This window comes from Vipera berus, assembly GCF_964194415.1.
Source record: "Vipera berus genome assembly, chromosome: 1".
Lineage (NCBI taxonomy): Eukaryota > Metazoa > Chordata > Lepidosauria > Squamata > Viperidae > Vipera > Vipera berus.
Window position 1 is genome coordinate 64,238,004 of NC_138202.1, and position 14,790 is coordinate 64,252,793.

Genomic DNA, 14,790 nt, shown 5'->3' on the forward strand with positions numbered 1-14,790 from the left:
TGTCAAGAGGTATCCTTGTATAATGAGATGGCATCTAAACTTAGAGAATGAGGACTGGATTTTTCTTGGTATGCTTAGTTCAAGGAAGCAGTTTGAAATGTCCCTGTTTTGTGAGTTGCAATCTCTCTGCTAACTGATTTTTGTTTTGTCTTGTTTCTTCTTACAGAATGAAACATAATAAGTCATGTTGATTTTACAGTTTATCAGTTACTGGTACACAAATGCAAAATGGAATGAAACAGTCCATAAAACCTTTATGTCTTATGCAGCCTTTTCCATAATTGGTTCAAACGAGCTGCTGAGTAAGTGATTCTTAAAATGTACTGAATTTGTAATCTCTCAGTCTATATGTTCCATGAGTAATATGTGGCTGGGTTACTACAACAGGTAGCTCTGGTAAGGTTTGTTTTCTTTAGCTTAGTATTGTATTGCCTATCATTCTGTGCACAGTATGACCTGAGTCCAGACAATTATAATTCATTATAAAAAGCATGGTCATTTTATTATTCCTATGATCCATAGAGATAATCATGGAGCTATGGTTAAACAATAACTTAGTGCAGGGGTCAGCAACCTGAAACAGTGAAAGAGCCACTCGGAACCGGTTCCCTCACAAAATGAAAAACTGGGAGCCGCGAAAAATATGTGCGCATGCGCATACATGCAAGCATGCGCAGAACAGGGTTTGACTGAAGAGTGGAGCCAAGGCGAGATATGCACCTACCCTGCATATTTGAATTGATTGGTTGAACTTTTTTAGTCCAACTTTTTTTTTTGACTGCACATGGCAGAGGACTGAGAGCCGCAGGAGACGGCTGAAAGAGCCACATGCGGCTCCGGAGCCGCAGGTTGCAGACCTGTGACTTAGTGTATGTGAGAACTCAGACTGTGAAATGGTTTCTGACAAAGTATCATATACATGTGTTATACTGCTGATGCTACTGTTACAACATTACCTGTGGGAGATATCTGCAAAATAGTTATTTTAAAAAAAATATTGTCAATATTAGATAAGAAGATACAAAATTGATTTAAAAAATTGCTGTGTTGTCCCAATGCACTACTAAACAAATGTATTTTCACTGTAAAAATATACATTGTTTAGCCTTTTTTGCCTGAGATCGATAGGCCTGTGTTAATATTTATTAACATTCTGGAATAATGCCTCATATCATCAAAGTTCTGCAAATTATTATTCAGATTAAATTGGAATGCAAGAATGTAGAGTACATTTGCTACAAGTTTCTTCCCCTGTCAGATTTCAGAAATAACAACAACAACAACAATAATAATATAGAGTTGGACTTGGAGGTCTTCTAGTCCAACCCCCTGCTCAGGCAGGAAACCCTATACCATTTCAGACAATTGGCTGTCCAGTCTCTTCTTAAAAACTTCCAGTGTTGGAGCATTCACAACTTCTGGAGGCAGGTTGTTCCACTGATTAATTGTAACTGTCAGGAAATTTCTCCTTAGCTCTAGATTGCTTCTCTCTTTGATTAGTTTCCATCCATTGCTTCTTGTCCTGCTTTCAAATGGGAATTGAAGTTATGGTTTCTATTTCCACACAAATGTCATTTTTTATTCAAAAGTATCAAGAAATTGCAGGGTTCTTAGATTGAATGGTGGAAGAAACAGCCTCTAAAAAGCAGTGGCATACGTTTACTGAATTATTGATAAGAGGACTTGTGACAATGTCTATATATTAATAGACAGGTAGTCTTTGATTTGCGACCACAATTAAGCCTAACATTTAAATTGCTAAGGATCGAAATTTTGATCACATGAGCATGGGGATGTTGCAGTGTTTGCAAGTGTGAAAAACAGGCATAAGTCCCTTTTTTCAGTCCCATTGTAACTTCAAACATTAATGAAATGGTTATAAGTCGATTACATATAGTATATAGTAATCAGGAGCTGAGTTTGGCTTGAGAAACTTAATAGTTCAAAAGACAGTAGACAACAGTTGAAGCTGTGTTAGGAAAAAATAGAAGACTCTTAAAGGAAGTAAGTTGAAAATAACACTTTTGTTTTTAAGTCATAGACAATAATGGAATTGAACCAGTGGTGGTACTACTAATAATAGAAATGTAGGGTAGAAGTTAGTGTCCCCCTCACCTATTTAGTAAAAGTCCAAAGTATAAAATTACCTAACAGTATTAGACTTCCATTAAATATTTAACAGTGAGTTAATAGACTATAATAGTTTGGGCACAAAGCACAAAGAGAAATTCAGTTTTTAAACATAGCCTCCCATAGAATAATATTTACATTGTAACTTGTATTAAATAAATTTGGCTTAATGCATGTTTACCATGGAGTATGAAGTCATGAGATAAAATGCAGTGAGATTAAAATGTCAACGTGCTGTAATGGTTAAGATGTTGCATTAGTACCAAAGAGAATCTTGGTTGAAGTCCAGCTTCACCCATAGAGGTTGTTATTCATGTGACGTGGGCCAACCACACTCTTTTCAGTCCCTTCTATTTCACATGGTTATAGTTGCAGACATAAAATGTTGTGTATGTTGTCTTGATCTCCTAAGTGAATGGTAGGATATAAATCAAATCTTGGGGTCTCTGGTGCAATTGTATCGGACAATAGAAAAGCTTGCCTTTATACTTCCACTCTTCTGTGTTCTTCCAAATCTGCTTTAGTACCTCAAGCAGATTTTTGGAACATACTGTACAAGAGGAGGAAGTATTGGGGAAAGTCCACAATACCAATATTCACGCAGTGTTGGCTATAATAAATAACTTTTAACATTTTGCAAAGTTGTAGGGTATTATGGGGGCAATTATACATCTGATAGGTGATTGCTGCTGCTTTTTAAAAGCCTTAGCAACTTGGAAAGCCTATTTCTCTTGCTGCAGAATGAATGTCTAGTTACTTGTTTGAATAAATAAGGAAAAGCCCACGGAAGTATTTGCATGCATGGTGGGAAAATAGGGGGGGAATAAATGTGCCTTGTTGATGTTTTATTGTGTCTATATTAATAAGGTATGCAGATTTGATGAATAATGGAACCATAATTAAGTCCCCTTCAACTGGCTTAGGTTTTAAGACATTAAAGTGTATTAGTACAAGTGAAGCTGTCCTTAAACTACCACTAAAGTAAGTAGCAGTGTGCCCTAGAAGAGTTATGTCACTGCTTTAGAAGTTTTCCCCAGCTTTCTCCATGTGTTGTGTGAACAGACGCTTTACTTTGCTGGTGATCCCAATGGAACTATTGTCTGGGCAAATTGTTGGGAATATCTTTCAAAACAGCAACCTCAGCTTTCCAGAGACTTGATTGTTTTAACACTTTGAGGTTGTTTTATTTATGCTAATACATTTTCTAAAACACCACTTTTGAATGCTGTGCAAGGCTGTTAACATGCTCTTTTATTTCAGACTGAAAAACAGGCTACCTTTGGAACAAAAGATCCATCTATCATTTAATTTTAATGGGTTTTTTTAGATTTTTCTACCCTGTGTTTATTATTTTTAGAAATGACTCAGCACAGCAAACATACCTAATATCCCTTCCTCCTCCTCCTATTTTCTCTATAACAACAACCCAGTGAGGTGAGTTGGCCTGAGAGACAACTGGCCCAAAGTTGGCTTTCATGCCTAAGACAGGACAAGAATTCACAGTCACAATTTCCTGGTTTCTACACTGAAAACTCAAGAGCAGTTTATTGTATGGTAAAAAAATAAGTCTCTGTGTATTTTGATGTATAAGTACCAAAGCAAATTAGAAATTGTGTTTTGTGTGATAAAATAACTAGACACACATGGATAAAATAGAGGGTTCCTTCCCATTCCCCCCCCCAACCTGTTGCAGCTGTTTTTGATTTAAATCAATAACTGGCTTCACACATTGTTCGGGTCCATAATGTTGTTTGATTGCTTTGGACTTAGTGGTGATATGTGAACACAGCTGTTGTTTGTAAGACATTTGTGGTTCAGCATTATGACCAGGCTACTAAAATTTGTTTAGGAAACCGTGGTTAACCTGATAAGCTAACCTATCTCTGTTAATCAACACTGCAAATAAACGAGGAGAAACCAACTAGGTATCTTACATAGTTTGAGTGTCAGGATTTACAAATACAGGTAGTCTCAGGATAGGAGAGGGCCTGAGTGCCAACTGTTGCAATTACAGCTGGCCTGGCTGAGGAATTCTGGGAGTTGAAGTCCACAAGTCATAAAAGGGCCAAGTTTGAAAACCCCTGATCTAAAAGATTGATTTCACCTTCTGACTGCTATAATTTTGTTTTTGACTGCTACAGTTTTCAACTAAAGATAGAGATATGGGAAATCTGGAATGAAGTCTGCTAAACAGAAGCTAAAATACTGAAATAAGTTGGTGGTAGTTTATATTCTGTATTTTGGCTTTTTAGAGACCCTCAGTGTGGTTTATTTTTAAAGCAGTCAAATGCAACAACAGAGGAATGTTGGAATAGGGTAAACACCTATAAATGAAATAGCACTAAAATAAAGTCAGAGGAGCCTGAATGGAACTGAGGGGTCTCCATTAAGTAAAATAAATAGAACTATTAATATTGGTGTCCAAAGATCTATGTTTTGTTGCATATGTTCAGATGTGTGTTTTTTTGTTCTACAACATGGTTGTCCAACCTTTTGGCTTGTGTGAGCTTGCATTGAGTGAAGAATTGCCTTGAGTTGCATATAAAATTTATAGTTAATGTATATAATGGTGCATAATGTTAAAAGTTTACAATCTTGTGGGGTTGCATTACTAGCTGTCGAGACCCACATGCAGCCCATGGGCCATTTTCTATGTTGCTTGTGAAAAAGATTCTATGCCCTGACTTGTTACCCTTGTGAGTGGAAAAATATTGTTTAAATATGACTATGTTGCTTTTAAATTTGATAGTGATATTCATCCCTGCTTTATAGAAGTTAATTGAGGAAGTTCTAATTCAATTCAATTTCCATGAAAAAGAAATCATTCCTATTTTTTATTAATCTTGTTAATGAGTCTTATAATATATAGGCTCTGGTTTTTTGTCTAACCTTCAACATTAGTAATGAATCTGAAATAAGGACTCAAGATGAAACCCAATTATATAAGTGGAGTAGTATTTGATAAGTGCCTTTGATTTTCAGAATCATATCAGTATGCAGAGTGCAAATAAATCACAATAAGAACCAATCTGTCATAGAGGGATACTTTCATCATAATTTTATTTGGGAAATTAGTGGCAAGCTCCGAGTTTAAATTATAAAAACTGTACACTGCATAAAGCTTCTACACTGCTTTTAAGCATTGGTCAGTAGTAGTGGGCTGACTTTCTTTGGAGCTAGTCACTTCTTCCCACTAAAATATTTTTTGTGCTACTCTTAATCCCTCAAATTTAAACACAGAGTTTATGTCTCATCTATATGAATAATGAAGATAAAATAAAATCAGAGCTTGGGCAAAAAGAGTGCATTGTTTCTATGTGTTTTTCATGGAAGGAGAGGAGAAGATTTAAATCTGGCAGAGTTGTGGGGAACAGTTGCCAGGAAAGCTTAGGTTACTGAGAGAAGAGGGGGGGATTAATTTTTTAAGCTTGAGTTATGCATTTTCCAGGCCATAAAAAAACATAGCACTCATATGGTGGAAAGGAATCTTTTGCTTCCTTTCTTTCTCTGCTTCTTAGTTTGTAAAACTGAAGGGTTGGTTTGGAAAGGAACATGCTATTTTCTGTCCCCTTCTGATACATATGTTCAACTGTGACATGCATATTATGAAGATTGGGTAAGGTCAAAATAGGTTTTTGCATCCTTTTCTCTTTCTGGAATCATGCTACTTCAAGGCCTTTCTACTGCTGAAGTTTTCTTTACAGCAGGGGTGTCAAACTGCCGGCCCGCGGGCCGGTTTCATCATACCGAAGCCACGCCCACCCCATTGTCGTCAATGCAAAAAGAGTCACAATACGTCGCGATGCGTCACATGACATGGTGAGTTTGACACCCGTGCTTTACAGTCTTCATGTTAATCTATCAAATCTGGTCATAAGACAGCATAGAAAGATAAATAATATTTGTGTAGCTAATGTTCCTTTCTTAAGAATGAAGTTACATTTCAAAAAGGACTTTGTTTTAAGTGAGAAAAAATTATGCAACGTATTTTTATTCATTCAGGAAAAGTATGACTATTAGGAGTGGCCAAGTGTTTTAACACACATGTGCAGAGTAGTAAATGTTAATTTTCTCTTTCATAGTGTGATATAGTTGGGTCTGGCTTAAATATTTGTTCATAGGTCATCTTCCCTCAAAATAGACCACAATATTTTTAAATTATTTTTTGAAAACTGATTTATAAAAGGTAGGAACTGGGTATAAAATCCAGTTAAAATTAGTTTCTGAAATCCCATTTCCTTGATTCAACAATACTGTGTTGTGTTAAAATGAATACTGTGACAGTAAAATGGTACAATTAACAGTTTGGTTATATTACCCAAAGAAATATTGTCCATATTGAAGGCAGAGATATGACTTCTGTTTTGAATGGTTGTAAGGATGTTGTATTAGATAGGCTTTAGAAAAGAAACTGAATATGCTCTACTTCCCTCTGTTTATTTATAATGATAAGAGCATCTAAATTCTGTTTAGTAAAGGTACATTTTGTATATTATGTCAAACCTTAGTAAGATTTGTGTAGTTTATAGCAATAGCACTTAGAGTTATATACCACTTCATAGTGTTTTACAGCCCTCTTTAAGCAGTTTACAGAATCAGCATATTACCCCCAACAATCTGGGTCCTCATTTTACTGAGCTCAGAAGAATAGAAGGCTGAGTCAACTTTGAGCGGGTCAGGATCAAACTCCTGGAGTGAGCAATGAGTTAGCCTGCAGCACTGCATTCTAACCACTGCGCCACCACCACTCTTAATCTTATAATCTTCCTTCATTAGGTATAGTTTATGTAGTAAGACTAGCACTTCTGGAGTTCTGTGTTATCTATTTGTGTGACACAATATATTGTGGCAAGCTGCAAGTTAACTTCACTTTCAGATTAGCAAAGGCTAAGTTAATTTTGAGAATGGAGAATGTAACATGACATGTATGGTGAAAAGACACAATTCCTTCCTATCATTAAAAAAGTTTCAGGCTGTAATTTTAATCATGTACTTGAAAACAAATTATATTATAATTGTTGGGATCAAAATCAAAGTAAAAATGTTCAGGATTAACATGCAATAATCTTTGCTTTAAAACTGAATAACGCATAATAATTACCAGCAACTACCTTGCTTTATTCATAATTGCCTTTTCTTACCTCAAATTGCACAAGTATATGTGCTTTTGAAATTACTCATTCAGAAATCTTCCATGACAGCAGGTCCTATTCATCAAATTCAACTAAGAAATCCTTACTGAGAAATATGAAATGCTTAGTTTCTTCTGATCATTGTAGAAGAAACACATGGTGAATGAAGAAAATTGGGGGTGGCATTTTTGTTTAGCTTGTTAACTGATTCAGAAGGCTGATCTAGATGGATGGATCTGTTGGTCTTGTTTGCTCTCATATTTGACCAGTTTAATATTGTGTTCCTTCTGTCTTGTCATTTATAATATTTATTAAAATGAGAATCAACCGAGAGAGTCACCATATTTATATGCCAACAAAATAGAATTGATTTCTCCTTGAGAGAAACCACCAATGTTCCGTGTTCTGAAAGAGAATAGTGGTATCCCATTTACATCTTCTGTTCCTCCTGGAGGAGAAGATTTGAAAGAAAAGGAGAAATATCTGAAGGTAGAAAATCAGGCTGCTGAAACCCAGCAAATTCAAGAATTTCTCAGAGAGAACCTCCAAGACAAAGAGTTGATCACATTTACCTTAATCTTACAACTGGCCACTGAGATTTGAGAATTAATTTGAGAAGAAGGCTTTGCAATATTCAGTCGATGCAGATTTTTGTATTCAGTAAACTGTCCCAAAGAGCTGGAAAAAGCAACAGAATTGTGTAGTAGGCAGTGCAATGTACTGAACTCAGTATTGAAAACCATAACTAAGCAGCACTTTTGGGTGACATCCACACAGGGTAGCACTGGGAATTTTTTGCTTCCCTGAGTGACCAAGGGACCGGCAGCTAACATTTTTCTCCCATATCCGACCAACACTCCCAAAATGAGAGTGGAAAGAATCAGTGATAAGTGCAAAAGTACCGTATATACTTGAATATAAGCCGACTCGAATATAAGCCGAGACCCCTAATTTTACCCCCCAAAAATGGAAAAAGTTGGTGACTCGAGTATAAGCCGAGGCTGGGAAATGCAGCAGCTCACCTTATGCTCCTCTCCAGAGATCTTCCCTCAGCAGCGGCCGGCAAAGTAGCTCGCACGCGAAACAAGCCCGGCAGAGGAGCCGGAGCGGCGAGCAGAGGCGCCCGGCCCAGATCCTGCAAGGCCCGGCCGAGACGCGCCCCCAGCAGCGGAGCTGCTCCGGCTCCTCTGCCGGGCTTGTTTTGCATGTGAGCTACTTTGCCTGATGCTGAGAAGACCCGCTTGGGCACTCGGGTTGGTGTCAGTCTCCGCAGGCCCTTCTCGTTTCCAGGAACGTCAAGCGCGCTTGGCTCTCCACCCCCACGGCAGGGCAGGGCAGGGCAGAGACTTGCTCGCCCTTCTGACGGCCCTGAAGAGAAACGAAGGGCTTGCAAACTCCCCGCGAGAAGCTGGGCGAAGCGCGCGGCTGGGCGAGTGTGTGCCTGCGCGCGTATTTACGAAAGAAACGCTCCGAGAGTTCTTCTTTCTCTGCCCCCTTGGGGGGAACTCTAGCGACTGCTGTAGCCGCGCTTCTCTTCTCGGCTCCGAAAATAGGGATTTCTACTCTCTCTCTCTCTCTCTCCCCTCCCCACCCCGCATTCTCCTGCCTCTTCGATTGCGACAATAAAAGGGCGAAGGGTGCGCTGGTTTCTTCCTCCCCCCCTCCCCTCCCCTCCCCGATTGTCAGGTGAGGCAGCTGGAGGTCTGGCCGGGAGATTGTAGCCGTTTTGAAACGCCGCATCTTGAAACGCCCGATCAGCTGATTTTCGGGTGGAAGAGCCGCGGCTTGAATCTGTTTGCATCTGCCTGAATTAGACCGAAACGGCCTGAATTTGACCAGAGTTGCTTTGTAATGGCTGGAGGAACTGCAGAGGAGGTCTTGCCGGGAGATTGTGGCCGTTTTGAAACGCCGCGGCTTGAAACGCCCGATCAGCTGATTTTCGGGGCGGAAAGAGCCACGGCTTGAATCTGCTTGTATTTGTTTGAACTTAACCAGAAACGGCTCGTAATGGCTGGAGGAACTGCGGAGGGAGTGAATGCTCCAGCCTGGAATATTTGGAAAGGCTGGGGGAACCGGATGAACTGCAGCTTAAGCGACTGTTGCCGGAGGAGCCATGGCTTGAAACGCCCCAGTTTTGGGGCAGCGTTTGCTTGTTCCCTCCCTCCCTCCCTCCCTCCCCTTTCCCTCCTCTCTAAATCCTTCCTTCCTTCCTTCCTTCCTTCCTTCCTTCCTTCCTTCCTTCCTTCCTTCCTCCCTCCCTCCCTCCCTCCCTCCCTCCCCTTTCCCTCCTCTCTAAATCCTTCCTTCCTTCCTTCCTTCCTTCCTTCCTTCCTCCCTCCCTCCCTCCCTCCCTCCCCTTTCCCTCCTCTCTAAATCCTTCCTTCCTTCCTTCCTTCCTTCCTTCCTTCCTTCCTTCCTTCCTTCCTTCCCCAGCCCTAATCCGGAAAGTGGAAGGAAAGAAGAGTAAAGGCTGGGCGGAGGAGGAGGGGAAGTTTAAAAAGGGGGCGGCGTTCCCTTTAAAAAGCCGCCCGCCACGCCGCGCTCCCTCGCAGCACTCGCGGCGGCTGGCTTCTTGGCTCCCGGTCTCCCCCAGGCTTCCCGGCTGTGATTGGCGAGCGAGCCTCCCGAGCTCCGGCGGCCGTGACATCAGCAGAAGCGGAGCAAGCAAAAGCGAAGGGGGAAGGAAGTTCACCAGCAGCACCTCGAGCCCGCTCCAAGCGCTGGCGGATGCGGAGCCGAAGGAGAAGCAGCATCTCTGCGCGCCCGGGCTGCTGGGGTGAAGTTGCAGCCGCCGCACCAACCAGCTCCTATTTACAGCCACCCATCCGAGAGAAAAGCGGCTGTCGGTGCTTCGTCGGCCTTGATCCGGGACGCAGCCTGACCTCCCCTCGTCCCGGGAGACTCTCGCTTCCCCCCACCCCCCACCCTCCCTACATCCCGAGCCTTCCAGATCTTCGCCTGCCTACTCGCGAGCAGGCATGTTTTCCAGCCAATCCGGGCCTGGGAGCAGGGCGCCGGCGGCACGTCCACTTTCCCCGCACTCTCCGTTCAGTGCTTCCTCCACCCCACCCCACCCCACCTCACCCCTCCCCGCAAAAGATGCCGGGGTCGACAGCGTTTTTTCTACCCGGAACAAGCAAACACGCAGGCAACCCTGTACTATTCAGCTCAGTGAAGTCACGCTTGAAACGGCTTGAAACGCCCGATCAGCTGATTTTCGGGGCGGAAAGCGTGCGGTGTTGTTGTGTTTTTTTTCCTCCCCCCCGAAAGTGAACGGCAGCTTTCCGTACTAGTGTATTGGCATGTCAAGACACCAGCACAAAGACCAAGGTACAAGCAGCCCTCCTTCAGTCATTATTGAAACATTTGATCAGCCCAACTTCTTCTTATTATTATTATTATTAAATCTGTTTTTTAACCAAGCGTGACTTCACTGAGCTGAATAGTGCAGGGTTGCCTGCGTGTTTGCTTGTTCCGGGTAGAAAAAACGCTGTCGACCCCGGCATCTTTTGCGGGGAGGGGTGAGGTGGGGTGGGGTGGAGGAAGCAGTTTGCGAAGCAGCCGAAATGGGGGTGTCAAGCCGACCAGGAGGAGGAAGAAGAAGAAGAGGAGGAGGAGGAGGAGGAGTGGGGGGCACGCGGCGATCCCGCTTCGCTGCTTTCGCCCGGCGCCCTTTTCCGACGTCCGCATCACTCCAGGCTCAAAGGGCGCCGTCTGAACGGAGAGTGCGGGGAAAGTGGACGTGCCGCCGGCGCCCTGCTCCCAGGCCCGGATTGGCTGGAAAACATGCCTGCTCGCGAGTAGGCAGGCGAAGATCTGGAAGGCTCGGGATGTAGGGAGGGTGGGGGGTGGGGGGAAGCGAGAGTCTCCCGGGACGAGGGGAGGTCAGGCTGCGTCCCGGATCAAGGCCGACGAAGCACCGACAGCCGCTTTTCTCTCGGATGGGTGGCTGTAAATAGGAGCTGGTTGGTGCGGCGGCTGCAACTTCACCCCAGCAGCCCGGGCGCGCAGAGATGCTGCTTCTCTTTCGGCTCCGCGTCCGCCAGCGCTTGGAGCGGGCTCGAGGTGCTGCTGGTGAACTTCCTTCCCCCTTCGCTTTTGCTTGCTCCGCTTCTGCTGATGTCACGGCCGCCGGAGCTCGGGAGGCTCGCTCGCCAATCACAGCCGGGAAGCCTGTATATATTTAACTAACTATATTTTGGAAAAGAAGAAAGAAAGCCAATGCAGGAGACCATAAGGTAATGGCAAAAAGTGTGAGCAACCACAGTATACGGGAGAGTTACAGAAACACTGAAAGCCCCCCCCCCCAAAATCAGTTTAGAGAAAAACATAACCCATCTGCACTCCTTTCCATAAGCAGAAATCTGATGCCCTTCTTTGAACAATTTTTATTCAAAGGTGTGATAGTAGAGGGATATCTAACTCTGTATTCTAAGAAATAATAGATAAGAAAGTATCTTCCATTTCAAGGAACACTTATAGTCCTCCTTATTTTCATGAATTACTTAGCAGAGTACAGATCATAGCAGATCAATCTATCTGGCTGTGTGGTTTATCTGCCAACTTGGTTAATGGAGGGAGTATGGTTGAGTTTCAAAGCATCCAATCAACCGCCTGTTGTGAAAGTGTATCATATTTTGGAGTTTATGGGCATCTTGGCAAGAGCAAATAAAAATAAGTGAAGGATCAAAAAAGCTACCAAGGGAGGTAGCCCAGTTCATACATCAGAATCTTTGAGCATGGCAGGAAAAGATTTTTTCTGAAATACTTAGAATCCATTTCCAGCCAGTGGAGACAGTCCTGAGGTAGGGTCTGACCTAGAACATCAGCTTCATTATTATTTAGCTGACACATAAATATACTGCTTAGTATTTTATAACATTCACAGGCATTAAACTCCCATTTATGAACATAAGCTGAAGTGGATGAAATGTGCTCTTTGCTATGTGTTCCTGAGCACATGGCATTCCCTATACAAATAAAAGCCTAGCATTGTAAAGGGACTGTTGAAGCAATTGAGTCAACCCTCCTGCTCGTATCAAATACTGTAGTTGGTTTAGGATTACAGTATTCAATAAGAAATAATACTCCAGATTGTGTGGCTAAAAAAGCCCTACTAGGGAACAGCACCTATAAGTGAATTCTACTTGAATATATATACTTTTGGCTCTAAGAACTAGCAAAAGATTCTGTGATGGAGAAGTGTAGTCTAGTGGCTGCTTCAGTGGGGAAACTTTAAAGGAATTCTTTGATGTGGAGTTAGCTGGAGACTTTTAGTCTACCATACCTGAGTACCGTCTAAGATTGTCAGTTGACTTCCCAAAAGTGTTGGGACTCAGGCCCTGATCTAGACTCAATTTCAGTTAGGAATGCCAAGATTTGTCAAAACTCCCTTGCCTTTGCTTCCTGGCAAAGCCTGCCATTTGGCTTCTTTGTGGGTAGCACCTGAACAAGCCACTTGCCACAGATATGTGTGCAGTGGCTAGGTTGTACACTTTGAGGGCAGTGATTGTACAACATCGCTGGAAAATCATTAAGCTTATTCTCACATGGCTCTGATATAGAAGATTTTCGATACAGTTGAAAGGGGTGTTTTGTTTTGTTTTTAGAAAATTGCTCTCAAAGGTTTCCCTGCCCCTGAAGCTGAATTTTACTTTATTTCTGTTCTGTTTTTGTTACTTTATTTACTTTATTTCTTTATTTTATTTCTGCACTATAATGCAAAAAAAGAGAATTTGTGGACTATTGTGATTGTCAGAAGTGTTTCTTCTTTTCCTTTGAAAGCTGATTGCTCCACACTTCTCATATTGCTTCTGGGTCTTATGCAGCTTTGCTTGAGGTAGTCTGATTGTTTTATTTTTTAAAAATGTATATCTATGAATATGTTACTTTATTGATTTAATAAATGTATTTTGGTAGTGCAAACCTAGCTATGTTGAACTAAATCAAAATCTATATTTGGTAGGACCTACTCACTTGTAAGTATATTTAGGATTACATAACATTTGATTTAAAATTCAAAGCAGCTATGGGATTAGGAGAGATGCTTTCATTTTAGGATTTGGTATAAGAACTCTTTAGAAAGACTTAAAAGGGAAGCTTTTGTCAATATAATGCATTATAAGGACAAACTGATATATAAATATATGTTTAAATCTTCATTTACCATGATGTTTGAAGATGAAATTTGAACAAAATTTAAACACTTTTTATCTGCTTGTTTTTCTATAGATTGTCCTCTTTTCAGTAACATTTAATTAGTTCTAGAGTTTATTAGAATAGATCTAGGCTCACTGAAGGAACTCTCTGGGTGAAGCAGTCTGTCAGGGTGGACAGTGAGGCTGCTAAACAGAATTTTTTTTCCCTATTTTCACTTACAGGTTCTGCTGTTCATGCTTCATTTTGCAGCCATTATATTCCACAGCCAGCATATTTTATGAGACAAATATAACTCCATTAGTCAGCTTGCGTGGGTTGCCGATATAGAATGCAGTCTAATTCTCTGGTGAATTAGAAGCAATCTTTTGCACCTACCTAAGCTACCATTAGGAAATGGCAACTTGGGCAGAATTTGGATAGGTACATTTTCCTATTTTGTTTCCTAAACCGAAGGTCATAATAGAAACATAGCAAGAGCATTTTCAGGAAAAATTATCTTGAGATGATATCCCCATTAGAAGAAAACTTCCAGAGGTATGTGTTGTAGAGGCTGAAATTGTGGTAGTGGCACCAGTAATTAGAATGTAGTGTGATTTTTATTGATCAATAGGATCAGGATGCTTACTGAAACATATACCCAGAATAGTTTGAAATTGTACTAACATGCATGAATACTTTATATCAGACCATAACATGAGAGGTAGTTTGGTCTAGTACAGGGGTCTAGCTTTGCTGGCTGAGGAATTCTGGGAGTTGAAATCCACAAGTCTTAAAAGTTGCCAAGGTTGAGGAACCCTGGTCTAGTAGTTGAGGCACCAGGCTAGAAACCAGGAACCTGCAAGTTCTTTAGCCATGAAAGCCTGTTGGGTGACTTTGGGCCAGTGATTATTTCTCAGCCCAACCTAACTTACAGGGTTGCTGTTACGGGGGAAAATAGGAGAAGGAAAATGTTCACTGCCTTGCATTATTTATAAAAATAACAAAAGGAGGGATAACAACAGAGAAAACTTGGATAATGCACTATATTTGCCAAATTTTACAGTTGAGCGCATGAAAAGCTAGAGAAATTATGTTCCATATATCTTCATGGGACTAGTTATTCCTTTGTTAGCTATAGGGAAAATGAATAGTATTTTATAGTAACAGATAAGAGATTAGGCCAGGGGTGTCAAACTCAATTTCATTGAGGGCCGCATCAGCATTGCGGTGGCCCCTCAGGGGGCCGGGTGGGTATGGCCTGGGTGGGTGTGGTCTACTGGGTGGGCGTGGCTAGAATGCGTATGGCCTACTGGGTGGGTGTGGCCAGCTCTACATCGTTCGCATCAAGGGTGCCTATGAGGGCGTGGGCAGGAGTGGGACAGATCTGAGG

At 41.7% G+C, this 14,790-nt stretch overlaps 1 protein-coding gene across 2 annotated transcripts in view; it reads left to right on the forward strand.

The window, feature by feature from the left end:
- SPRED1 (sprouty related EVH1 domain containing 1) overlaps nt 1-14,790 on the forward strand; it is an 82,685-nt gene that overhangs the window by 12,324 nt on the left and 55,571 nt on the right. Inside the window, exon 1 of one of the 2 annotated variants that reach the window (XM_081345874.1) lies at nt 11,468-11,500. The exons of the other annotated variant lie outside the window; for it this stretch is intronic. Within the exon in view, the coding sequence (XP_081202000.1) occupies nt 11,484-11,500 (17 nt within the window). The 5' untranslated portion in view covers nt 11,468-11,483. Of the gene's footprint in view, nt 1-11,467; nt 11,501-14,790 lie in introns of those variants that run through there. 2 annotated transcript variants of the gene reach the window in all.